The sequence below is a fragment of the Vulpes vulpes genome, chromosome 12, assembly GCF_048418805.1.
Source record: "Vulpes vulpes isolate BD-2025 chromosome 12, VulVul3, whole genome shotgun sequence".
NCBI lineage: Eukaryota > Metazoa > Chordata > Mammalia > Carnivora > Canidae > Vulpes > Vulpes vulpes.
This window is the reverse complement of record NC_132791.1, coordinates 58,438,581-58,464,054: the sequence shown is the minus strand read 5'-3', so window position 1 is coordinate 58,464,054 and position 25,474 is coordinate 58,438,581. Positions and strand designations below refer to the sequence as shown.

Here is a 25,474-nt window from a genome sequence, read left to right as displayed (position 1 = left end):
AGTTTTTTATTTTTTTAAAGATTTTATTAATTTATTCACAAGAGACACAGGCAGAGGGAGAAGCAGGCTCCCTGCAGGGAGCCCAACATGGACTCGATCCCAGGACCCCGGGATCACACCCTGAGCCGAAGGTAGATGCTCAGTCACCAAGCCATGCAGGTACCCCATTTCCTCTGTGTTTGTGACAGAATCTGGGTAATTCTTTTCAAATGGTCTACTTCATTGAATGCACAGGAGTGTTTCTCCAGCCGCCTTCCATATCGGCCTGTGCTACGACCTACCTTTAGCTCCCAGCGTTAGCTAGAGTGTGTCACCAGAGGGACAGTGGTGACCTTTGCCAAGTAGGTCTCATTGGCAGAAGCTGACTTTCTAGCCTAGTGGCTGAGAATGGTCTTCAGAGGACTCGTTCATTGCCTCATTTCCCCAGCTCTGAGTCCCAGAACCTTTGTCTTCTTTTTCCCTCCTTTTCCCTCCTGCGTTGCATTGGAGCCAGGGAGACTCCCAGCTCCACCACCTTTCACCAAATGCTTATTTTTGAGTTAGCCACTGACGGCCAGGACGTCCTCACTGGAGCCTGGGACTGTGATGACCCAGCCAGCTTCCCAATCTGTTAGGCCGACTTCCCTGCCCGCATCAAGAGGGAGCTGAACCCAGGCTCTTTGTGGGGCCCAAATTCTCTTATTCGTTTTCCCACTTGTCCATTCTTTTTTTTTTAATTAATTAATTTATTTATTTATTAATGATAGAGGCAGAGACACAGGAGGAGAGAGAAGCAGTCTCCATGCCGGGAGCCCTACGTGGGACTCGATCCTGGGATTCCAGGATCGTGCTCTGGGCCAAAGGCAGGCGCCAAACTGCTGAGCCACCCAGGGATCCCCTTACCCATTTCTTTTAAGTCTTTGTCCTGCTGAGAGAAAAACTGGAAATTTGAAACTTAGAACAAGCTGAAAATAATTCATTAAGTGCCTGCTGCGAAACCATTGATGGCTCCAGGGCTGCGGCTGTGGGCCCTGGGAACAGGGCTCCTGACTGCAGATCGGGGAGGGGTCCCTTTGTGGAGAAGGAAGGGCTTGGGCTGATGGGGTGTTTGGATGACTCAGGTAGCCTCCTGCCAGAGGTTCCTGCAGGATCCTGAAGTGCCCTCCCCCCCCCCCCTCCCGGCCATGTCAGGCACCTGGGATTTGGGGGACCCAGCTAAGAGAAAGCAGCAGGCACAGGCTTCTGGAGATGTGGTGCTGCCAGTTGGAGGTTACCTTACTGAAAGCTTGTGGTACTGCACTGGGTTAAGGGGTACCCTTGTGTTGCAGGGGGGCTTAGGGGCCTAGCGGTTAGGTCATTTATTCACGCACTCATTCCTTCAGCGACCAGGCCCCGGGGGGTTTGGTTTTGCCCGGCACTGCCTGAGATACCGAGGTGGGAGATCCAGCTGTTTTCGGGGGAGTGTGCCTCATTCACCCAGGTGTGCGTCTGACAGCTCCGCCAGTTTTACCCTCGACAGCTGTCAGAAAAAATTGACATAGCTAGTTTCCAGATGGAAATGGTGCTGTGCGTTGTCAAGAATGAATGGGAACAATTCCAACTGTCAGATAATCCCCAAATCCCTGTTTCATATCTCTTGTTTCGAATGTTCCTCAAATTACTGGCGAGTGTGATAAATACTGTCTGCAAGGTGGCCGTTGAGAAAATGCCTTTATGTAGGTGAGCCAACTTGTGCTCCTCAACTGGGGAAGTGGTAGCTTAGTCACGGGCTGGGGGTGACAAGGAGCCTGCTTCCCACAGCCTGGCTCCTGCGGCTGACCCCCTCCCTGCGGTGTCCCCCCCACACCCCACACCCTCCCAGAACAGCAGGCCGCAGCCCTGTGCACACCCTTCCTGGAGCCAGCTCTGCTTCAGGATGCATTTTTCCTGACATCAGGGAGGTAATGAAGTGTTGGGATGCAAACGTCTCCTCTGGGGGACAGTCACCATTAGGTAAGCTAAACAGGCGATGGAGACTCAGCAATTTGTTTAAAGCAGGCTCAGCCTCAGTGAAGCAACATGTTTATAAAGTAGCTAGGAACTGGCCAGTGTCCCGGGGTGAATACAAGTACCCCCAATCTTCATAGTGGGCGGTGGGGGCTGGCTATGAATAACAGGAATTATTGGAACTGGTGATTCAGCTCTGATAAGAAAGGAGGTAAAAAAAAATTGTTTTTGGTTTTTTAAATGATAGAGAATTAGCCATTCTGTGAGACATGCCAAGTGTCGTTCTGGGTCATGTTCCAAGTTTGTACTTCCACACGGAGGGGCCCTCTCCCCAGGCAGGCTGCGGATAGAAGAGGGAGCATTGATTTCACCTCTGAACTAGTTTTGTGACCAGGAACCCCTGGAGACAGCAGCAGTCAAGGACTCTAAGTGTGGTGAGTTCCTGCTTCTCCACTTCCTTATCTGTACCCCAAGACCAGAGGTCTCATTACAGAGTGTTGACGGGAGAATTAAATCAGATCATCTAGAAAGATCACACCAAGATATCAGGTCTAAATAAAAACATAGTAATTTAAAACTAATGATTCAGAATTTTTTTTCTTTTCTTTTTTTTAGAGATTTATTTGAGAGAGAGGAGACCAGGGAGCAGAGGGAGATAGAGTCAAGCAGACTCCACACTGAGCGCAGAGCCCAAGGCAGAGCTTGATCCTACACCCTATGAGATCATGATCTTAGCTGAAATCAAGAGTTGGATGCTTAACCGACTGGGACACCCAGGTGCCCCCAGAATTTTTGACTAGGGTATTGGGATGTAGGGTGAGATTTTCTTTATGAGATGGCGGGGCCATCTGCTGCTCTTAATGTTGGAAGTCTACACGTAAGAATAGTGCTGGTCGGAGTTTAACATTTTTCCCAGTCAGCTGAGTGATTAAGCAAGGAAAGCCACTGAGAATGCTGGAAGCACCACATTTTACTCATTTCATGAATAAATTGTTTTTTAATTTTTAAAAAGATTTTATTTATTCATGAAAGACACACAGGCAAAGGGAGAACCATGCTCCCTGCAGGGAACCTGATGTGGGCCTCGATCCCAGGATCACACCCTAAGCTGAAGGCAGATGCTTAACCACTGAGCCACCCAGTGGCTCATGAATAAATATTAATTCAGGGATGCCTAGGTGGTTTAGTTGGTTAAGCGTCTGCCTTCGGCTCAGCGTGTGATCCTGGGGTCCTGGGATCGAGACCTGCATCAGGTTCCTTGCTCAGTGGGGAATCTGCTTCTCCCTCTGCCCCTCCCCCTGCTCATGCTTTCTCTGAAATAAATAAAAACAAAATCTTTTTTAAAAATGAAAAAAAAAAAGTAATTCAACAGATGTTTCTTGAGTGCTTACTGAGTGCCATGCTGTGCGCTAGGCCCCGGAAAGACCGCATTGAATGGAGCAGTCTCGTCCTGACGCTGATGGAGACTGCAGGTCTGTGTGGGCTTCAACCAAATAGTCACACAGGTCCATAAGTCCACAGCTGTGGGGCGAGATCACACAGCAGGCTTTGGGGCAACTTGTCTCCTCTGGGAAATGGCTATTAGGAAGTTGTGTCTACTCAGAAGCTGAGTTTCAAAGACTAATTCTTACCTTGGAAGAACTCAGCTGCACAAAACATCACAGTCACGATGGGTGTTTTTCACTGCGTTCAAATTCTTTGACTTCCTAGTGGGATTATTGGAGTTTATTGGAACTGTGGCCACCACATTTCATAGCATTAGCTGGGGGTCGTCAGGTGGTCTCAAAAGGCCATTTCACTCCAGCCCTGGGTCAGTCCGATTGCCAGCCCAGAGTGCCCTTCAGGTGGAGGCAGAAGAGTGGTCCGATCCCCGGGGGCCTGCAGCCTGACCTGTCTCCCTGATCTCCCTGATGGTCTTCTGTTTGAAATTACAGGCGCCTAATTCTGGTCTCAGCCAGTTGTTTCCATGGAAGGAGAGCATGCCGAGGTCTGGCAGGTACCTCACCCCGCCCGCCGAGCAGCATTCAGAACCCTACTGGCTTTCTGGGACTTGGCTCTGCTGGCTCTGATAGGATGTGGGCTGGAATCTGGAAGCACCTGGAAATTTGGAGTTTTGGGGTTTAAAGCTGCCCAGAGCTAGGCTCTGTGTCCCCCACGTAGAGAAACCCACACCTGAGAGGGGATCATCCCCCACCCTCATTGCCACCCTACACCCAGGTGAAGACGTGTATGTGAAAGCAGCGTCAGGCTTGAGGAATAGTAACATCTGCTTTTCTTCCTCTGAAAATTGAGTGTTTTAAAAATATTTTTTTTATTTATTCATGAGAGACAGAGAGAGGCAGAGACACAGGCAGAGGGAGAAGCAGGCTCCCCACGGAGAGCCCAATGTGGGACTTGATCCCAGGACCCTGGGACCACACCCCGAGCTGAAGGCAGACGCCCAACGACTGAGCCGCCCAGGTGCCTCTGAAAATGGAGTATTCCATGAGGTGGGACGACAACTTCCCAGTTAGAAGCTCTGAGAAGTGCACTCGGATTTTTCCATTTTAGACACACGTCAGCTCTTCCCTGCAGTGGTCCCCACTGTACTGATTTGTTCCAAATCATTTAAACATCTCGTGCTGGGGCTTGGCCTCCACTGTGGGGAGGTGCCGCCTCCCTGTGTGGTCCCTCTCCGTGTCTCAGAAGGAGACATTGTGAACTGTGTCAGTACTTGTGACAGTTCGGCCACGTGGACACCTTTGCCCATGATTGCTTAAAACCAAAGATGACAGCGGCAGTCAAGGTGTCTCATGTGCTCAGGGCTCAAATGGCACATGGAGAGGAGTTCTGGAGCATGTTTGGCAATTGCTTCTGAGTTTTCCATTGAGACCCAAATTCTGAGAACATCGTTGGCTCGTGCCAGCCGGCCTGCCTTCTCTGTCCGGGCTCTCCCAGGGCACACGGCCTGCGGTGCTTGATCGTGGTGCGGAGTTGACGGCTCGCTGGGCCCTGATGTTGGCTGCGTTTGATTGCAGGTTTTCATTTAAATAAAGAACAGCGTAAGCCTTCAGCTGGGAAAGGGGATTGAAGTGTCCCTGGGCGAAGCCCTGGCATGCTAATGCAACATGTGACCCACCAGCACGGCATCCCCTCCCCGCTCCCCACCCACGTGGCTGGAAGTCACCCGTGGGTCTTTGGCAACTCTTTGCCAGAATGCTGGGTGGAGGTTGGCAAACGCTGGATTATGAAATAAAGCGAGGCAGTTGGGGTGCTGTTATCATCGTTGGCACGTTCACCCTAGGTTACAGGAAGGAGAGCAGGCCTCACTTAACGGGGGGGCGGGGCGCCTTGCTCTTCCTAAGCAGCTCGGGGTGCTGTGTCCGCAGGCTTGGCAGGCTGACCCCATGCGAACGGCTTTGGGTGGTTTCAGCTGAGACCAGTTCATGTTCACTGATGCTGTTTCTGCCGGGAACCCGGAGGCTGATGGGATTCCAGAAGGCTTTGTGTGGAGAGGCCTGCTTGGTGGCAAGTAGTGCTGGGCGGAGCAGGTCACGTGCACATGGGTGCTTCACATTGAATGACTTGTTGTTTGAATGGCAGATTGTCCCCATCTGGGGGTGCACGACCCCTGTTGTGTTCAGAAGAGTCACCAGGAGGTTGTGGACATAGGGGTGTCCTCTTCGTATCGTATCTCTGATCCCCAGGCCCCCATGGGGCACGCGGCCACTTCTTCCCCGAATCCTCCCTCTGTCAGTACACTGTTGACTCTCACACCTGCTGCCTGGGTCTTGGTTTCCTCCTCAGGCAGCCTTGTTCTAAACACATCTTTCTGGAATGATGCCGGTCGTAGCCACATTGAGCTGTCTTTGCAAGTGTGGGAGAAGACAGGGGGACAATGGAGTTTCAGAGGATTTCACCTTTTGACCACGAAAGGAGCTGCTTTATCCCCAGATTTTTTTTAAAAACAATTTTGTTTTAGATTTTATTTATTTATTCATGAGAGACAGAGAGGCAGAGACACAGGCAGAGGGAGAAGGAGGCTCACCCGCTGGGAGCCTGATGTGGGACTCAATCCTAGGACCCCAGGATTATGACCTGACCCAAAGGCAGATGCTCAATGACTGAGCCACCCAGGTGTCCTGTTCCCAGACTCTCACACACACAGCATTTTAAAAAATTTTTTTATTTATTTATGATAATCACACAGAGGGAGAGAGAGAGAGAGAGAGAGAGAGAGAGAGAGAGGCAGAGACACAGGCAGAGGGAGAAGCAGGCTCCATGCACCGGGAGCCCGACATGGGACTCGATCCCAGGTCTCCAGGATCGCGCCCTGGCCAAAGGCAGGCACCAAACCGCTGCGCCACACTGGGATCCCACACACAGCATTTTTAAATGCTGTGTGTGTGAGAGGAATTTTTGAATGTGCATGCATGCACACGTGTGTGTGTATCTTCTGGTTCAGAATAACTTCTTAAATTGCTAGGTTTTCCTCTAAGAAAAATCCAGTTTTAGTTCTCTGTCTAGGTGTTCTTTTTTTTTTTTTTTTAAGATTTTTAAAATTTATTTTAGAGAGAGGGCACAAGTTAGGGGGAGGGGCAAACGGAGAGGGAGAAAGACCCTCAAGCAGATTCCATGCTGAGCATAGAGCCCAATATGGGGCTTGATGTCACAACCCTGAGATCATGACCCGAGACTAAACTAAGAGTTGGATGCTTGACTGACTCGCCACTCATGCACCTGTGTCTAGGTGTCCTTAATTCATTTTGAACCTTTGAGAGGTTTGATGTACAAAACTTTGTCATTTTGTCCTTTGGGTGGCAAGTCTCTGTCACACCCCGGGGCACAAGGCACATCCTCTTTGTCCTCCCTTGGGACAGACCACAGAGGATGTGGCCCCTCTGCCAGCCTGCAGGGACATCGGAAGGACCTTTGCTAGTCCGAGGCTGAGGAAGCCCTGCTCAGGGCAGACGTGGCCATCCCCGCACAGCTGATCCTGGCTACCTGTGCGTCCACTGTGTTCCCTGCACTGACCTTGTGAATCCCAGATACTACTTAACTTCATAATTCTTTCAAAATGTATCTCCAAGAAACAGGGCCTTTTTATAAACAGAACCATAATTCTGTTATCATAGCTAAAACAATTTCTTCTGGGATCCCCGGGTGGCTCAGCAGTTGAGCGTCTGCCTTTGGCTCAGGGTGTGATCTTGGAGTCCCCAGGATCAAGTCCCACATCAGGCTCCCCGTGGGGAGCCTGCTTCTCCCTCTGTCTGTGTCTGCCTTTCTCTCTGTGTCTCTCATGAATAACTAAAAATCTTAAAAAAAAAGAGAGAGAGAGATCAAATATCCAGTGTTCACATTCCATATTTCATGATGTTATTTTTCCCTTACCTTTGGTTTTCTGAATCAGGATCTAAACACAGTCCACATAGATGTTACATATATGTATATGTTACATATAAATGTTATAAGCCTTCTAAATAATTTGGCCCAAAGTGTCAATAGTGGTGCTGTTGAGAAACCCTGCTGTTGGTAGTATTTAACAATTTTTTTATCCTTCTCATTCCTGTAAACCCTGATAGCAGGACTTGATCAGATTCAGGTTTGCTGATTTTGCCAGAACATCTCATGGTTGTTTCTGTATTTCCTATTGCATCCCATCAGGAAGTGTGTGAGGCATTTTCTTTCTCTCTTATTTTAGGATGGCATCATTTTATTTTTTTTTAATTCAATTAATTAACATATACATTATTGGTTTCAGGGGCAGAGTTCAGTTATTCATCAGTCGATATAACACCCAGTGCTCATCCGGTGCCGTCCTTAAATGCCCATCACCCAGTTACCCCATCCCCTGACGCCCCTCCCCTCCAGCGACCCTCAGTTTGCTTCCTATGATTAAGAGTCTCTTATGGTTTGTCTCCCTCTTGGATTTCATCTTGTTTTATTTTTTTTGCAATGTTGAGATTGATCTGTGGGTTTTGTTGAAGATCTGATCCTTTTATTCTCAAGTTCCCCATCAGCCAGTGTTTTTAGCATCTGTTAATGATCATTAGGCAGATTGATTATTTCATTTAGATTTTGTCATTATTTCTACATTTGGTGGACATTTTCTCTAAAGAACTTGCTTCATCATTTATAACCCAAGGTACAGTAGACACAAGATACTTTTTTAAAAGGATTTTATTTATTTACTCATGAGAGACACAGAGAGAGAGAGAGAGAGAGGCAGAGACACAGGCAGAGGGAGAAGCAGGCTCCATGCAGGGAGCCCAACGTGGGACTCGATCCCGGGTCTCCCGGATCAGGCCCTGGGCTGAAGGTGGCGCTAAACCCCACCCAGGTTGCCCCACACAAGATACTTTTAAAAAAGCACTTATCAAAACAATGATTCTGTTCTTTAGTATGCTTTAGAGGTGACTTGTGAGGTTTTTTTCTTAAAGAAATTAAATATCATTATAAACTCATGAATTTTGCCATAGACGATGTGTAACAGTTCATGAGTTGTTCCTTTGTGATGCCAGTTACTGCTCATCTGAGGCTGGTGGGAGCCTGTTTAAATTATATCCCCTGCCCTCTGGACAATCGCCATAGTTTTCCTTACTTTTGGTTATGATAAGGTATTCTAGGTTTGTCTTACCCATTTTCTGTCCCTGACCTAGACTCAGATATTTCTCCAAGGAGATCTGCTTCCTTTTAGTAGGAAAATGGTGTTCAGAGACCATCAGCAGGTATGCTCAATTTTTGAAGACCTTGTTTAGTGACGAACCTGTAGGACACGCAAGTGTACACAGAGGGACCCGGGTCTTACACGTGGGTGTGATCACCTGCCATTGCATTTTTGCCAGGCACACGAAACAGATTAAATCCAACTCTTCCCTCTCGGATGGTGTGCACTGGAGAGTCCTTCACCCTCGCAGGCCTCGCCTGAGCCTCATTCTTCGTCCTCCTCACGCAGTTGAAGGAGACTTCCCACCACGGCCAGTTCTTCCCTCTGCCCCTCGGTTCTGAAGGAGGAGTCCCAGGTGAGGACGTGGGGAGGACTCCGCAGGGCTCCCAAGATTGTTCTGGCCAGAGCTGCCCCTGCGTGCTTGTCCCGGGAGCCTGGCGGGGCCGCAGCAGCCATTCCCGAGTGATGCGTGCCCCTGGGGAACGTGGCCTCACACACGGAGCCCTAACTCATGTTTTGTTGCAAGATGCTTCCCGCAAGGGCACAGTCCTGTGCTCTCACACAGCCTGCAGAATAGGTGGAGAACAAATAGATCCATGGGACAGGATCTGAGCCCCCTTACGGGGTGGCCCCCTCTCCGTCGTCTGGGGCCGGGCTTGCCAGGGGCCAGCTGCTGAGGGGCCCTGCAGACGGTGGGCTCAGAGTGGTGTCCTGTGGGCGTCACCGAGCCGCCTTGCACCGCTCAGCCGCGGGACCCGAGGCATCAGCTAGAGCTGGGCCTGCATTTACTAGGCAGGGAGTGAAAGGAAGGGAAGTGATGGGGAAAACCCATGACACTTTTGAGCTCAAAATGGATTTGTATATGACAGCGAAGTTAACTGCAATTTGCCCAAAAGCCAGCCTGAGCTTCTAGACTGTTCTGGTCTTTCTAAAGGGCAGGAGAACATAGTTCTAGTTGCTACGCTGTGAAAGAAGTGCCACTGGCACATCACGGGGGTGGGGGGTGCTCGTGCCTCCATCGCACTGCCTGGGCTGTGATGGGCGCTCTCCCGAGGCACCCTCGCAGCAGCGCCCAGACATTTCCTCATACAAATCTTAAGACCGATTTTAAGAAAATCCTAAGTCAGCAGCCTTTAAGCCCTGAGTATAAAATGCGCTTCTTATGTCTACTAAGTGTTTCTTATTTGCAGCTGGATTCAAAGTCCCAGCTGCCTCCTTTCTGTGAATGAGGAGGGGGAGCAGGGAGCATGTGGTTAGCTAGCTTCATAAGGACAGGCCCGCAGGGCCCCAGTGAGTCCTGCCCAGTGCCTCAGTGCCCTCTGTAAACACGGGGCCCCTAAGAGTCAGGGAGCCAGACGAGGTGACCCTGAATTTTAGAACAAGGAAAGACCTAGCTTCAACATTGTTGTCTTTCTTTCCAGTGAAGTCTAGCCCTGATGCCCCCTTGACAAAGCAGAGGTGAAGTAGCGGAATGGAGCTGGGGCACCAGAGCCAAGGGTGGGGGGTCCTCCCATGCCCTGTCCCCACAGGAACTCCAGGGCTCCAGGAAGGACTTTTTGAGAGGTGCCGATGGTGCACGGGATGGCGGACCTACCCTGACTCTTGGCTCCCTTCCTCTCCTTCCCCACTCAACCCTGGAAGTGCCGAGGGAGCGGGAGGACGGATAGTGAATCTGAGGAAAGAGCGCACACGCCAAGGAACACGGCCTACAGAAGCTGTGGGTGCAAGGAAGCCAGTTGCCACAGCTGGGGCACAGCTGGGTGTCATGTCCTCGCCTCCCTCCTGTATCATGCATCTAGATGGATCGCGGCCTGCGCCATCACATCCCAGAGAGCAGAGAAGAGCAGTGCCAGCCCTGTGCCCCCAGGTCAGTGGGGAGACCTTAGGGCTGAATCACGTCCGTGCTGGGGGGTGCTGTTCTGCTAGCCACACGGAGTCTCCCCATTCTGGGCTCAGGGCAGGCGGCCTGCAATCCACGCAGCGAAAAATGGTGAACGTCCAGGCGGGAGAACATGGCGATGGGGACAGCGGTGTGGGGATGTTCCCGAGGGGTGGGCTTGCTGAGCCGTGTGGGGCAGGTGCAGAGTTGTTGAGTCCAAATGGCAGCTCAGGGCATCCCCACCCTCTCCGCTGACCGCCCGGGCTGTAGACCCCCTTGCTGTGGGTGTACGTCGGTAGCCAAGCGTGTAGATGCCCTGGAGGATATGCGATCACAGGAAAAGGTAATGAGAGATGAAATCCTGCTGATAGAATTCCGCCCCAACGTAACAGTAATAAATGTAAACAGTAATAAATGTAAATGGAGGAGGGTGCCTGGGTGGTTAAGCATCTGCCAGCAGCTCAGCCCATGATCTTGGGGTCCTGGGATGGAGCCCCATGTATGCCTCCTGGCTCAGCAGGGGGTCTGCGTCTCCCTCTGACCCTCCTTCTGTGAGCTCAGGCTCTGTCTCTCTTTCTCAAATAAATAAATAAAATCTTAAAAAAACATAAATGCATAAACTCACCAATTCAAAGAAGAGATTTTCAGGTAAAAAATATTAGTGTGTTGTCTACAGGAGACATGAAAGAATACAGAGGTGTTTAATATTAATTCAGACAAAAGAATTTTATTTTTTACTGTTTTAAAGATTTTTGTTTATTTATTTGAAACAGAGGGAGAGAGCACAAGCAGGAGGAGTGGCAGAGGGAGAGGGGGAGGCAGGCTCCCCACCGAGCAGAGAGCTCAACATGGGGCTAGATTCCAGGACCCCAGGATCATGGCCTGAGCCAAAAGCAGACACCCCAGGTGCCCCAAAAGAGAATTTTAAAAGATCAAGATGGACAAACACAATATTACAACATTTTATTTTGGTAAGGGGAACAATGTATTAAGATGTAATGATAAAGATAAATGTAAATATTGCTGCAAATACCTAAGGCGGCTACCAACAGGATGTAAGAGGAGAAATAAGTAAATCACTGATTGTAATCAGAAATGTTGTATGCCCTTCTCAGAAAATGACCAAGCATGAAAAAAAGTAAAGTTAGGAAGACAGATGTAAACAATTAATGCACTGTAGATGATTTATTACATATATGCATACACATTTACGAAAATCAGCTATGTACTAAGCCACAAAAGATGCCATGGTTTCAAAGAATCCACAGCACTGAAGTCATAGTTCTTTGGCCATAATGTAATAGTAACAAATACAAAACAAAAGAACACTCCCCACCCCCTGCTTGTTTGCTGAAAGTCATTTAATCACTCCTAAGTGACTCTGGGGATAAAGAAAGGAACATAAAAGAAATTTAAAAATACTTAGAACTGGGAGTCCCTGGGTGGCTCAGTTAGTTAAGCATCTGCTTTTGGCTCAGGTCATGATCCCAGGGTCCTGGGATTGAGCCCCATATCTCGCTCCCTGCTCAGTGGGGTGCTTCTCCCACTCACTCTGTCCCTCCTCAGGCTTATGCTCTCTCTCATCCATTCATTCTCTCTCAAATAAATAAAAAAATCTTTATAAAAAAATGAATTTATCTTCTAAAAAGATACTTAGACCTGAAATTTAAACATTGAAAATGTCCAAAAACTGTGGGAGATTAAGTAGTACCTAGAGAAGAAGTCATAGCATTTAAATTATTTATTCAAAAATAAAGACAAAAAAGGCTGAAATAATGGAATTAAAATACAAAAACACAAAAGAAGAAAAAAAAACATAAAAGAAGGAAGGCCTTCATAATGGTAAGGTTAAAATCAAGGAAGCAGAGGACAAAGAGGATGAAAGAAAAGATTTAAAAATCTAAATTTATTCTTTAAGAAGATGAATGAAATTAATTCAGACTGGCTAGGGGCGCATGGGTGGCTGAGCGTAGGACTCTTGATCTGGGCTCAGGTCCTGATATTAGGGTAATGAGTTCAAGCCCTGTGTCAGGCTCTGTGCTAGGTGCAGAGCCTACTTTAAAGCAACAACAATAAACAAAGATCAAACTGGCGAAATGAAAGAGTAAAAAAGAAGATGGAAATAAAAAGCACTGAATGGAGAAGGAAATCATTAGTGACTGTATGAGGGTGAGGACCATCCAACTCGCTGTACCAGAGTCTGACTGGCATGAGGCAGGTGTCCCCACAGAGAGGTGGCCTGGCATGGATGTCAGCAGAGGAAGGTGAAGGGCACATCTCCATGGGGGAGGGGATGTCTCTAGAGAGGAAGACTGGTTACATGCAGACACTGATTACAAAGGTAAATAAATTAACGGCAATAAAAGCCAGGTTTCTCATGGTAGGAGAGGAAGCTATAAATATGGCAATGGAAAAACAAGACTGAACTTTGTGGCATTGGATTGGAATTGGTGCTATTGGTGTGAACTCTTCACTTTCAATATATATATAGAGAGAGGATACACAAAATCTTAAGGTTGATCCAGGATTGAAAGGATGGTTTAATAGCAGCATGTCTTATTACATGGATTAAAGTAGAAAGTCACACAAATTTCTCAATATTACTGGTAATCATATTTAATCATTATTACTGATTCAGTTTGATATATTTTTTAAAGATTCACTTATTTATTTTACAGAGAGAGTGAGAGAAAGGATATGGTAGGGAGGGGCAGAGGGAGAGGGAGAGAGAATCTCAAGCAGACTCCCAGCTGAGCAGAGAGCCTGGCACAGAGCTTGAACTCATCACCCTGAGATCATGACCTGAGCCAAAATCAAGAGTCGGACACTTAAATGACCAAACCATCCAGGTGCCCTTCAATTTGGTATTTGAAATAATGATGTAAAAACTCATAAAATACTTGAAATAGCAAGGAAACAGAATGACTCAACAAAATTATATAAGAAGAATGTATAGCAAATATCCTTGGGGAGAAACTCTGACCCCTTGTTAAGATGAGGAACCCAGCAAGCGCACCTACTCTCATGGCTGCCACGGATGAGTCCAAGGGGCCAGGCCATGGCACCCGGCCAGGAAAGAACAGGCTTAGAATGGAATCAGCAACCCTTAAGAACTAACACAGGAGGGATCCCTGGGTGGCAGCAGTTTGGCACCTGCCTTTGGCCCAGGGCGCGATCCTGGAGACCCGGGATCGAATCCCACGTCGGGCTCCCTGCATGGAGCCTGCTTCTCCCTCTGCCTATGTCTCTGCCTCTCTCTCTCTCTCTCTCTATCATAAAAACAACAACAACAACAAAAACTTAACACAGCATTCAGCAAAGCTGTTAGTACAGGATAACAAGTGTTCTTCTCCACCAGCACTAGCCAATGAGAAAATAGAATAGAAAAATAAGATACCATATACAATAGCAACACAACTCTAAGGTATTTAGGAATTAAACCAGGAAAAGGCACGAGAATTTTATTGACAACGATTAAAACTCTCTTTCAGGACACCGAGAACACTTAAATAAATGGTGTTACTCTATTTGTATCATATAGGATTGTTAAAAATTGTAAAGAGGGCAATTTTCATGAAATTAATGTATAAGTTCACTACAATTCCAATCAAAATTCCATCAGGAACTTTTAAATGAGTTAACAAAAACTGTTCTAAAATTTATGCACAAGAATTAAAAGCTTGTCTATAAATAACTGAGTCAGTTTTGAAAAAAAAAAAAAGTAGAGCAAAATTGGCAGCGGATAGGGTTGCTCATTCCACTATATACCAAGACTCGGGATGAAGCCTCAGTGAGAAAAACAGCGAGGTAATGCAGGGACACAGATGGATACTGTAGAAACAGACCCGTGGGTATATGATACAGGTGACACCACAAGCCAATGATAAAAGGAAAGATTGTTTTGTAGATGGTGATGGGAAGCTTGGGGAGATGAAGTTGAATCTTGTATCATTGCCTTATATCATGGGCATGGGTGAACTCCAGATAGATCAAGAGCCTAAAGGTGGTACATGACACCATAAAGGCAGAAAATCTGGAACACTGTCTCTGTGGTTTGGGAATGAGAGAGGACTTCTTCAATTTCCATAAGACCCCTCCTGGTACAGAGCACCTGACAGCAACCCAGATTTGGCAACGTCCAAGTAAAGGATTCCTGTTCAACAAAGGCTACCATAGACAAAGTTAAGAGGGAGTTGATCTAATGACATATGGCAGCACATCAGAGTGATGAGAGCGAAGAAAAGATCGCCAACCCAGGGGGAAAATGAGAAGTTGTATATTTGCACAGGTACAAGTAATAAGACACATTTATATGGTCAGATTGGCAAAAAATGAGCAAATAAAGAATAGCAAATGGAGAAAAGGTAAAACTTAGTGACAAAGGAGAGTGTCTAATGGGCTGTAGTCCTTCTGGAGAACAATACGAATAGTGAAGTTAACTGTATCAACGTCCTGCAGTCCAGCATTCCCACTCATGGGTACTAGGCCAGAAGAGCCCTCCAGTGGGATCGTAGGGAGGGGAGTACCCAGGTGTCCTTAAGGGTCCTGTTGGCTGAGCCAGGGAGTGGGAGGTAATGTGAAGGGAACAGAGAAGTGAAATGGAATCCCAAGCAGCCATTAGGAGCAATGACCCTGCACACATGCAGCGACGTAGAGCTTAAAAATGTGGTGTTGAGTGGTGGTGGGGTGGGGAAAGAATGAGATTTAAGCTTAATTACTTTTTTAAAAAATATTTATTTATTTATTTGAGAAAAGAGAGAGAGTGCGTGCGAGCACATGCAGAGTGAGAGGGAGAGAGACTCAAGCCGACTCGGCTCTGAGTGCGGAGCCTGAGGCAGGACTCTATCCCATGACCCTAAGATCACAACTTGAGCCAAAAACCAAGAGTCCCATATTTAACCCAGGTGCCCCTATTTATAATCACTTTTATGTAAGTTAAGACATCTACTCACAAAACAGTCTGTTTTGCAAATATCTATCTATATTCAGTTTATGTATCAGGTATATATTAGAGTGGGTGCTTAATGAGGGTAGAGAGTGGAGACCAGGGATGAAGGGGGATCTACTCTAAAAATAGAAGCTGAGGGCAGCCTGGGTGGCTCAACGGTTTAGTGCCACCTTCAGCCCAGGGTGTGATCCTGGAGACCAGAGATCGAGTCCCATGTCGGGCTCCCTGCATGGAGCCTGCTCCTCCTTCTGCCTGTGTCTCTGCTTCTGTGTGTGTGTGTGTGTGTGTGTGTGTGTGTGTGTGTCATGAGTAAATAAATAAAATCTTAAAAATAAAAATAAAAATAGAAGCTGAGAGGCATCATTGCATAGCATACTATTGCATTGTGGACTCCAGAGCCTGGGTCTGAATCCTAGTTCTGCCCCTTACTAGCTCTGTTACTTGGGGCAAGTGATGTAACCTCTCAGGTTAAGCTTCCCCATCTATTAAAAGGGCCTGGTAGCTAATCTGCAAAGATGGCCCCAAACCATTCTACACCTTCCATCAGGAGGTGGGGACTTGTCACTGCTTTGGTCAATAGGATGCGAGGAAGGGACCACTAGCCCTTTCAAGGCGAGTCATTAGGCAGACAGAAGCTTCTTCCCTTTCAGAGTCCTGAGCTGCCATGGGAAGAGTGGGGCCCTTGAAGCCGAGATGCCAGGTGGAGGAGACCAAGCCATAGGAGGAGCACCTGACCCATCTCACTGTCAGAGAGCCAAGTGCGGCCAGAAGACCACTGCCCGCGGACTGCTCAGCTGAGCCCTAGCCAACCCACGAAACAGTGAAATGCAAGGAAAGGGTTGCCTTAGAGCATGAAATTTTGCGGTGGTTTGTTAGGCAGTAACAGATGAGGTTGTCGTGAGGATCCCAGGAGGTGATTTTCAAAGTGCCTAATTGCACGTGGCTCCTGGGAAGCATCTGGCTCTATGTACGTACTTGTAGAATAAAACAGAAGAAGGACCTGTATAGGCTGACGGTGATAGAAGTTGTCAGGGATGAAACATAGGATTAACTCAGTTCTTTGCATCCGGTTTTCAAAGATAGGATAAAATAAAACCTCTGACAGCATCCATATATTCATTTCCTAAATAGGGTAGCTTTGGACACAGTAGGTGAAAAGTATGTCTGAAAGGGAGGGTTTCTCAAAAGAAGCAGGGCTCTGAAGCTGATCTCCTTGTATTGTCTTTGTGTACCAAATTCAGAGCCTCCAAGAAGGCACTAGATGTATGAGCTCCATGACTCATGAGTCCCTCATTTCTGGGAATACAGACAACTGACAGACTATATTTGTTTTCCTCTGTAGCACTAGATTCAGAACTAGCAAAAAAAATTTTTTTTTTATATCTGTGATGAATTCTCAATTAGCCATAGGCTCCAGTGTCAGGAAATGCAAGGGTAACAAATCTACGCATGATTCAAAGACCTCAATCAAGTCAGTAATTTCAACCTCCAGAAGGGTCTCTTACCGTTCTTTTTATTCCAAGCACAGTGTGCTCAATAAATATCTGTTGATTATTTAAAATCAGTCCCTCTTCTCTTTGGAAAGGATTTTAAACTGTTTATGGTCCTTCAAATCATTTATTAAAGTCGTTTGTGAAAACCCAAGCTGGGGCACAATAACAGACATCAGCCACGGTGAGTGGAAGAAAGTGGGGGGCAGTGGGGGGTACTGCCATTCACGAGTCCACTCCTGGGAGCGGAGCCTTACAAAGTCTTCTAGGGGTTGGCTGAGGTAGGTATTGCCCCATTTTACAGAGGCAGAAAATCGAGGCTTCGGTAAGTGGGCTCACTTGTCCAGTGCAGAGCCAGCCTTGAGCCCAGGTCGCCTGGCTCATGGCTGGTTCTCTCCCACGCTATTGCGCTGGGAAGCAGAGAGACAGACTCGGCCCACAACACAGCTGAACACCAAGGAAAAGACAGTCAACCCCTAGGCACCGAGAGCTTTGTCAGGCCAAGGAAGGCGGACGGTGGAACATACTGGCCCAGGCATTTCTGCAGAACTGCCACGTTTTGGAGAGGGCGTGCAACTGCCCCGGCATTGCCCTGCAGTACCTGTTTGCCCCCACTCCAAACCTCTGCAGCCCAGGCCTCAGGCGACTGCCCGCCAGGTCGCAGTTCCTCCCCGTGCTTGGCCGGAAGGGAAGCTGACCAGCCAGGTGCATCCGGGACCCAACCTCTGCCTGACGTAATCCTGAGCCCCGTCGTGCCCCAGGCCCACCTCCTGGCCCATGAAGGGCTGCAGAATCACACAGCCTACATATCTCCTCCAGGCCTAGGCCTTAGAGCTGTGTGGCTGATCTTCGGGTAGCTTCTGGGAACATTCTGGATCAAAGAGGAAGGAAGCATGTGCCGATTTCCTTTCCTAGGTATCGTTTGTCCTCAGGCTCTTTCGGCCTCGGCACTCTCCCTGGTGAAAGCAGACCAAGGGCAAAGTTTCCGGGCACATCGTGCCGCTCCGTCAGCTCTGGTGGCAGGGGACATGGGGGCAGAGCCGGCGGAGGCCGTGCTAGGAGGGGACCAAAGAGGCCTGCGGAGGACGTGGGGCCACCAGCAGGCCACTGGCCCGAGTGCGGGTGGCAAGCTGCTGTTTCACTTGCATTTTCTCCTTCGGTTCCTCCGTGCCCCCACGTGACTCACTTCCACTAAAGATGAAGTAACTGTGAGGAAGGCGCAGCGGAGAGGGACAAACCCTGGTGCGCGGGCCCGGGAAGGGAGGCCGGCCCATGAAAGACCAATACAAGTCACTTCCAAGCCATTCCACTTATTTTTCCTTTATTGGGTTTTCCAGCTCATCTGAGCTTCTGCTCCATTCTCTGAGCTGTAGATTTTGTGTGAACATTCTGTGTTCTCTGGAACTCCCAGATAAGATCACAGAAATGTGTACACACACACACACACACACACACACACACGGGGCAGGCAAGAGCTCCCCAGACTCGTTTCGGCTCTTTCCCCTCTGGCTTCACCACGACTCATGTTTGTCTCTCCCCAATATCCTCAAGACAAGTGGTTAGGATAGGATGCAGCAGGAGGGTGGAAACGTGGGCAATTGAAGAAGTCGATGGAAAGGAAGCAGTAAACCTCCAGGATCCTTTACCTGCCCCTCCTCATTCCTTTCCCTGCTTCTTTCTTAATTTCTCAAAAAGAGAGAAGCAGAGGAAGAGTTCAAGGTTGGCAGAGCTGCGGGTGACCGGTGCAGGTGCCTCTGCACCAGTTAGCAAGAGGCACCCCTTTTTCTAGGCAGGTGCAGCGTAGCTTGGTGACAGACACAGGGCCTGGGCTGTGACCCCTGCCTGTCCCCGGCCTCTTGGCTGGTGCCTTGTGCACGTACTGTAGTTGCTTACACTCCTGAACCTTGAACGATGCCAGGGTGAAAGGGTCAAGAAGGGATGGAGACTTTCAGCGGGACCTGAGCTGAGCCCTGGTGCCGAAGGAGCTCAGAGTGTCTCCTGAGGAGGATCCCAGCTGGTGGGCTGGGAGGGGGGGCACTGATCTGCTCTTGGCTGCCAGGAGTGCCCCGCACACCAGCCCATGTGCAGCCTACTCCTTGCCTTTGGACTCTGCTTTATTCCCCAGGGTGGGGATGCAGATGTGGGGGAGAGAGGTAGGGCACAGACCCAGCACCAACACGCCCACCCTCCCGGGAGAGTGCAAAGCAATAGGCAGCGAGGAGGGTAGCGACTCCCGGGGCAGGGGCCCCAGCGGGTTGCCGGGCACCTGTTGGCCTGATATTTTGAGTCACTATATCTCATCTCATGAACCAAGACAGCAGGAATTCCCTGCAGCCATCGCAACAGGAAATGATCTTGGGAACTTCCCACTTCCCGACCTCATGGAAAAAGCAGGAGGATGAAGGGCACGGTCCTCTCCTGAATGCTCCTGCCATTCCCCCAGAGGTGTCGCTGGTGTCGCTGGTTAAGCTGACAGCTCAGTGATCAAGGCTGGGTGGATAAGTTATTTATCTCCTGTATTACCGGGCTGTAGTTCACCAACTACCAAGTTGGACTCTTGGCTCTGGAAATTTAATGTGTGACAGCTGTGTGCAGCCAGTGGCGTCCAGCATTTTAAAAAGGTCAATTAAGAAACGGTGGACGGTGGTGCAGCTAATGACAGCCTGGAGGGTGAGCGGGGCCGAGCCAGCAGAAGGGCTGAGGCACATATGACGGGAATTCAGGGTCGAAGTGAAGTGTGGTGGGGAGGAAATCTATTGTCATCAGCCATAAAGCACATCTGAGCTTTGCAGCAGAGAGAGCAGGACAGCTGTTGCCCTCCCCACACAGCGCGCGGGGAGCAGCCTGTGAATTGCGGGGCGGAGGGGGGGGCTCTGCAGACAGTGGTGATACCTGCATCGGCTTGATCAATCTGCAGATGGAAGTCGCTACCCTCCTCGCTGCCTATTGCTTTGCACTCTCCCTTCTCCCACCTGGGGAGCCTAAGGCAGACGCTGGAGTGATCTTCAGAATGTGGGTCGTGTTCTAGAAATCCATATTTTAAGCATCTCCCAGCGCTGGGCTCCACCTGTTCTCGGTGCGGCGGCAGGGGGAGGGCCAGGGAGCCAGCGCGGCAAGTGCTTTCCTCAGATGACACGTGTGCCCCCTGGTTTGGGTGGCACACAAACGTGGGGTGCAGGTTAGACCCTTTCTTCTGTGATGGATAAAAGGGGGACGTGAAGCCCTTAGGAGAGGTCTATTTCAGCCTGTGACAGACTTGGCTCAGGGCTCCAGGAAGGCACTGTGTGGGACTCACTTTTGTTGTTGAAAATCAGACAAAGGGGCTGTAGGCTGCTCGGACACACTTTTTGCCCCATCTACCTGTCAAGCTAGAAATTCAATAGAGCAATGGGAATGCTAATTGATATGCAAAACGGGTCCAGGGTTCCTAGAAATGTCTAATGATCCTCCAATTCCTTGTGAATGCAGAATTAAGACATGAACTACAATGGGATGGGAGGAAGAACACCAACCTCTTGCCCCCTTTTTTTTCCTTTTTGAAATCTACTTTGGGGAAACTTCACAGGTTTATAATTTAAAAAAATATTGCAATCAATGGGATTTGTCTTTCACACACTGGATATTTATTATTAGAAAATAGTTTTTATCAGCTGGCAGTACCAAACAAGTTGAAAGGAGCGTGCTCCTCACCATATTTTTTTTTACTTCTTAGTGAAATTTAAATAAACAGCTCATTGTTGGGAGAGTTGCCACGCCTTTCCCCCCCTTTAAAAATGGAATAAATGAAGTTTAGTACAAAACGTCCTTCAGATATGCCTTGTTCTGCAGTTGTTTTGCTGTCTCCTTGAGTAAGAGAGAAGAAGGAGATGAAAAAGACCACTAAGTTATCAAATTACCCCAAAGAATCTACAGTAGAAACCGGGAAACAAACTCACCCAAACCAAACCTGTCCAAACCAAGAAACCAGTTTTAACATTGGCTTTTTGATTGTGATTATCATCTGACTTTAATATATATATATATATATTCTTTTTTTTTGGAAATAGTAATAAAAAAGGAAGCATTGAATTGCATCTTTAGCAGGACAACCTTCCTCATATGTTAAAGAGGTGTTCAGGAAACTCCATATAGTATCTGCTAAATAAGCATGTTTGGCAGCTCAGCAAGTATCGTGTGATTGCAGCATCCATGATTCCAAGTGAAACAGCATTTGCTTTCTTCGGGCCGAGTCCGTTGCTCGGGGCGATGTGCTAACATGGCTCCGGGTGTTCTGAGACCCACGGCCTAAGGAAGGATTCGGGGGGTGGCTCAGTGCATGGCCCCAGTGCAGAAACTTCCAGAACCCCAAACAACGAGTCAACCAACCAACGACACAGACGTCAAACAATGGTCTCCTTTGAGTTCCTCTTGACAGAATGGAGGCCCAGCAGGGACTGCTGGTTGGAAGGAACGCTGACAGACTTTGGAATGAGGAGAATCACTCTCTGATTGGTCCGACGCCATTCGTTGTACAATCGACAGTGGTACCTAAATGACACCTGGGGTTGGGAGAGGAAAAATAAGGGAAGGGTTCAGGTAAGCAGAAGCCGATAATCAATCCAAGAAACACGTCATTGAAAACAGCCCCAGGGAGCTGGCAGCAGCACAGCGGGGCAAGTGCCCTGGGCCAGACTGCCCTAGCAACAGCTGAATGTTGGGAGGTTGGCACCAAGCAGAGAACACCCATGTGTAAACTCAGGCAGGTCCCCTGGGGTGGCTTCCTTCACTCTTCCTCAGATTGGAAAAAATTAAGATACGAATAGGAAATGAGGTTCCTTCAGAGTCTGGATTTACTTTGGGGATAGTAGCGTTTGGACCCCAAAGCATCAGTTGTGAAGCACGTTGGCTACAGGCAGCGGGACAGAGTGGGTACAGTGCTAGTCCTTGCCCAGGGGTGGGACCTAGGCAGTGTCGCCAGCTTTCTCTCTGCTAAATGAGAGGGATGCTTGGGCGTCACGTACCCTACTGCAGGTTGGACACTGCACAGTTTAACATTCGGACTGGCTATGATAGAAAGGGTACTGTTGGACTGGGCCATGTTACACCTACACTTGCTGGCCCCAATAAGTGATCCCCCACTACCTTCAGCTCTGGCCGTCCTCTGGCTTTCAGTTGGGAGGCAGGGGCACTAACTCCCCTGATAAATTCTTCTTGAGCCTCAGCCCAGGGTAGGTTCAACTTCCAAGGGCACCTGCAGTGCCTCGTGCGGACCTCAGCGTGGCATCACGTGCTCTGTAGGTCAGTATATTTGTTTCCCTCTCCATACCGCAGAAGCATCTTGAGAGCAGGGCTTGGGCTGTATTCATCTTTGCATGCCCAGCACCTATGCCTGGCACTTAGGAAGTTGCTCAGTAGAGTTTGCTGAGTGAATAAATATCTTACTCTTTCTGATTGCAACACTGCTTCAGATTAAAGTCTCTCTTACATGGTATACAACATTATGAGCAGTAAACTGATGGCCAATTGTGGCATAACTGTGCTGAAAAGTACTTGCTTTCCATGTAAAATCCTGGAACGAGACACATCTGTGGTTCATTTCGGAGAAGGTTAGCTTACGGCATTGATGGCCTGCCTGGAAAATTCGGAGTCCCTACTTCTGGAGATGCACAAACTGTCTTTAAAAATGAGGATAGGTTCCAGTTTGAGAGCATGGTGGTCAGAGAGAGGGCAGACCCGATGGTTGGAACTCAGGTTTCTGGAAGCAGAGGAGAGCAGAGGCCCTGGATGAGAAAGGGCTTATTGGTCTTTTGGCAGGCCTTCTGAGGCTAGAAAGCAGATGCCACAGGCTGAGTGCCAGAGAAATTTGGGTATGAAAATACAAGCTTTTAAACCCACACAGATGTGCTTTTCTCCAAAAGGCCCTGAACATGCCAAAGTGGATCAGGGCTGGTTTTTCTTTTTCCCCCTAAGCTTGATTCTCATGTATCTATTTTGTCCTGCTGCTGTGTGGTGCTCCTCATGAATGTAAGAGAGGCAGGTGGGAAAGCCTGCTGCTCAAAGCCAAGAGCAGGGAAAGGGTAGAAGGCAGGGAGGTGCTAATGAGGAGCTCTGGCAGTTCAAGAAGATTGGAATCTGGAAACATTACAGGAAAGCTGGGTTTCAAATCAAGAGACCCTTGGTCTGTATGTTAAGGAGCTGTGCGTGCTGGACCTCGGGGGGCAGAGAAGTCGCCGTGGGTGCATGCAGGCGGTGCCCTGGGCCAGGCACACCCGGCCTGCACCCCCATCCTCTGCCTAGTGGCTCCATGACTTGGGGAGGGTTGCTTGTCACACCCTCAAGCTTGTTTCCTTGTCTGCAAACTGTGAAGAGTGGTATCTGAGAAAGCACTTAGCACCGTGCCTCACACACACCAGTGTTCTTGGCCTGTAATTTTTAATGCATTAAATATGGAAAAGAAGACAGTTTTCTGATGCTCCTTCTTAGACACAGGGGAATGGGGGAGGGAAAAGGGGGGGAAGTGCTATTTCCTTTGCTCTCAGTGTGGCCGTGGGTCAGCAGAGGGCTGTATCACCTGGGAGCCTGTTAGAACATCAGAATTTTAGGTTCCACCCAGACCTAAGGAATCCAAGCGTGCATCTTAACAAGATCCCTAGGTGATTTCAAGCCTGAAAAGCACTGCTTCAGGCAACCAGGGAGTCAACGACTTAGCAGGTCTCCTGGCTCCTCGAGGGCCAGGAGGTACAAAAATCAATCCGCTTGTTGAGACAAACAAATGAGATCTCATTATGTATTAATCTATCTTAATTGCCTTTAACCATCACAGTCGGCGGGCAGATTCAATCAATAAGAAGAAAGCATCATAGGAAGATGATTCCTTATTGGGGGGAAGATAAAGGCACTTGGGCATAATGCAGACGGGGCCTCAGGTTGGCAATGCCCCGGGCTAGTGCGGAGTCTGGGCCAGAAGCTCCAAGACACTCCCTTCCTACAGTGGAACAGAATTTGATTTAGAGAAATGAAGAGGCAGTGAGGGAAAAATAAACAGTGTAAACCAAAAAGAAGCTATGACAGTTGTAACGTTGGGAATTTTGTTGAGATATTTCTTAAATGTCCCCAGGAGGAGGGTCAGAGGAAGGGAGAGAGAATCTTAAGCTGGTGCTTGATTTCATGACCCTGAGATCATGAGCTGAGCTGAAATCAAGAGTTGGACACCTAACTGACTGAGCCGCCCCAGGCCGCCCTTAAATGTCTGAGGTTTTAGGGAAAGGAGGAAGAAAGTGCACAGGGCTGCTCTTCTAAGAATACTGCTTTTGTTGGGACAGATTTCTTGAGATGCATTCATTGCTTCATCCGAAGGATATCTATTAACCTATTGGGGGCAAGATCCTACAAAGAGCTGTGGTCCCTGGACGGGGCAAGGAGGGCCAGAAGACACCAGCATCCACCCCTCCCTGTCAGGGAGGTGACAGGCTGTGGCCCACAGTCTGCAGGAAAGTCACAGCAGGGCTCGGGAAATCTATCTGTATTGTGGAGAGTATGGTGTGATCGAGGCTTACTGACAGTGCCAGGGCCTTGCAAGTCGTCTTCCCAGAAACAGGCCTGGCTCCTTGACCTCCGGCTGCCTGGAGGAGGCGGGCTGCATGTGAGCAGATGGGCCGCGGAGAGGGACTGGGCACAGGGTCACACCGAACACGCTCGGGCAGCCGTGGGCCGTGTGGGCTGTGGCTCAGCCAGCGTGCACACAGCGCCCCTCGTTTGGATGCTGTCTTCCTGGAGGTTTCCCTACTTTACGGGGAGAATTCGGATGACTACCCGTGGGGCTGCAGGTCAGCCAGAGGAAGCAGATCGCTCATTCACCCCCATCCCGGGCCTTAACCAAGTTTCTGTGCTGGGCACTGGCTGTTGCCTCAGTGACGCGGTGAATGCGCAACACCCCAGTCCCCCCACCTCCCAACGTGGGGCTCATCGTAGGTGCCCCCCGGGAGGACTTCTTGATGCATGGACTCAGTGCTCATAGGGCTTTTGTCTGTTCCGGGACCTCACATGGTTTGTGATGGGGGCAGTGATGTTTCCAGGGCCCCTCTCCCCGGGGCACGATGGAGATGGGCCATACCCCGGTCTCCGGGGTCCCAGATGCAGGTTTCCACGTGGCAGGTACCAGAGGGTCCGGCTCCTGGAGTGGCAGCAGGGTGGCGGTGGTGGCGGTGAGCCTGTGTGTCCCCCTTCCTGGCCCCCTTCCCAGCAGTGGTGAGGCCCTGCCAGAAAGGCTCCTCGGAGCAGCAGCCAGGCTGGGACTGACACCGTGTTTGTTTATCTAAGACATTTTCACAGCATATTCTCCTGAAGCCTGACAGCTTGTTTACAATGGGTTTCTGCCGGAGGGCACTTTCCAAGTGTTGTCAGCTCCTGAGTTACGGCTCCTGCCAGGGAGGCTCAGTACAGCATTTATCTGGGAAGGAGTTAGTGCAGATTGAGTAACCTCTTGCTCAGGGGCGCCGAGCGGTTTCCACACCAGCCAGAGGGGAGCACGCTTTCCCTTCCTTCCAGCTGCTTTGCATCTTGTAGCC

General features: G+C 49.1%; 1 protein-coding gene across 2 annotated transcripts in view; it reads right to left on the bottom strand.

Moving 5' to 3' along the window:
* Positions 1-20,528: 20,528 nt before the first annotated feature.
* Positions 20,529-25,474, bottom strand: part of MARCHF3 (membrane associated ring-CH-type finger 3) — a 178,342-nt gene continuing 173,396 nt past the window's right edge. For both annotated transcript variants that reach the window (XM_072728660.1, XM_025994997.2), the window contains exon 5: positions 20,529-21,466. In XM_072728660.1, the coding sequence (XP_072584761.1) occupies positions 21,308-21,466 (159 nt within the window). In that variant the 3' untranslated portion in view covers positions 20,529-21,307. The remainder of the gene's footprint in view (positions 21,467-25,474) is intronic.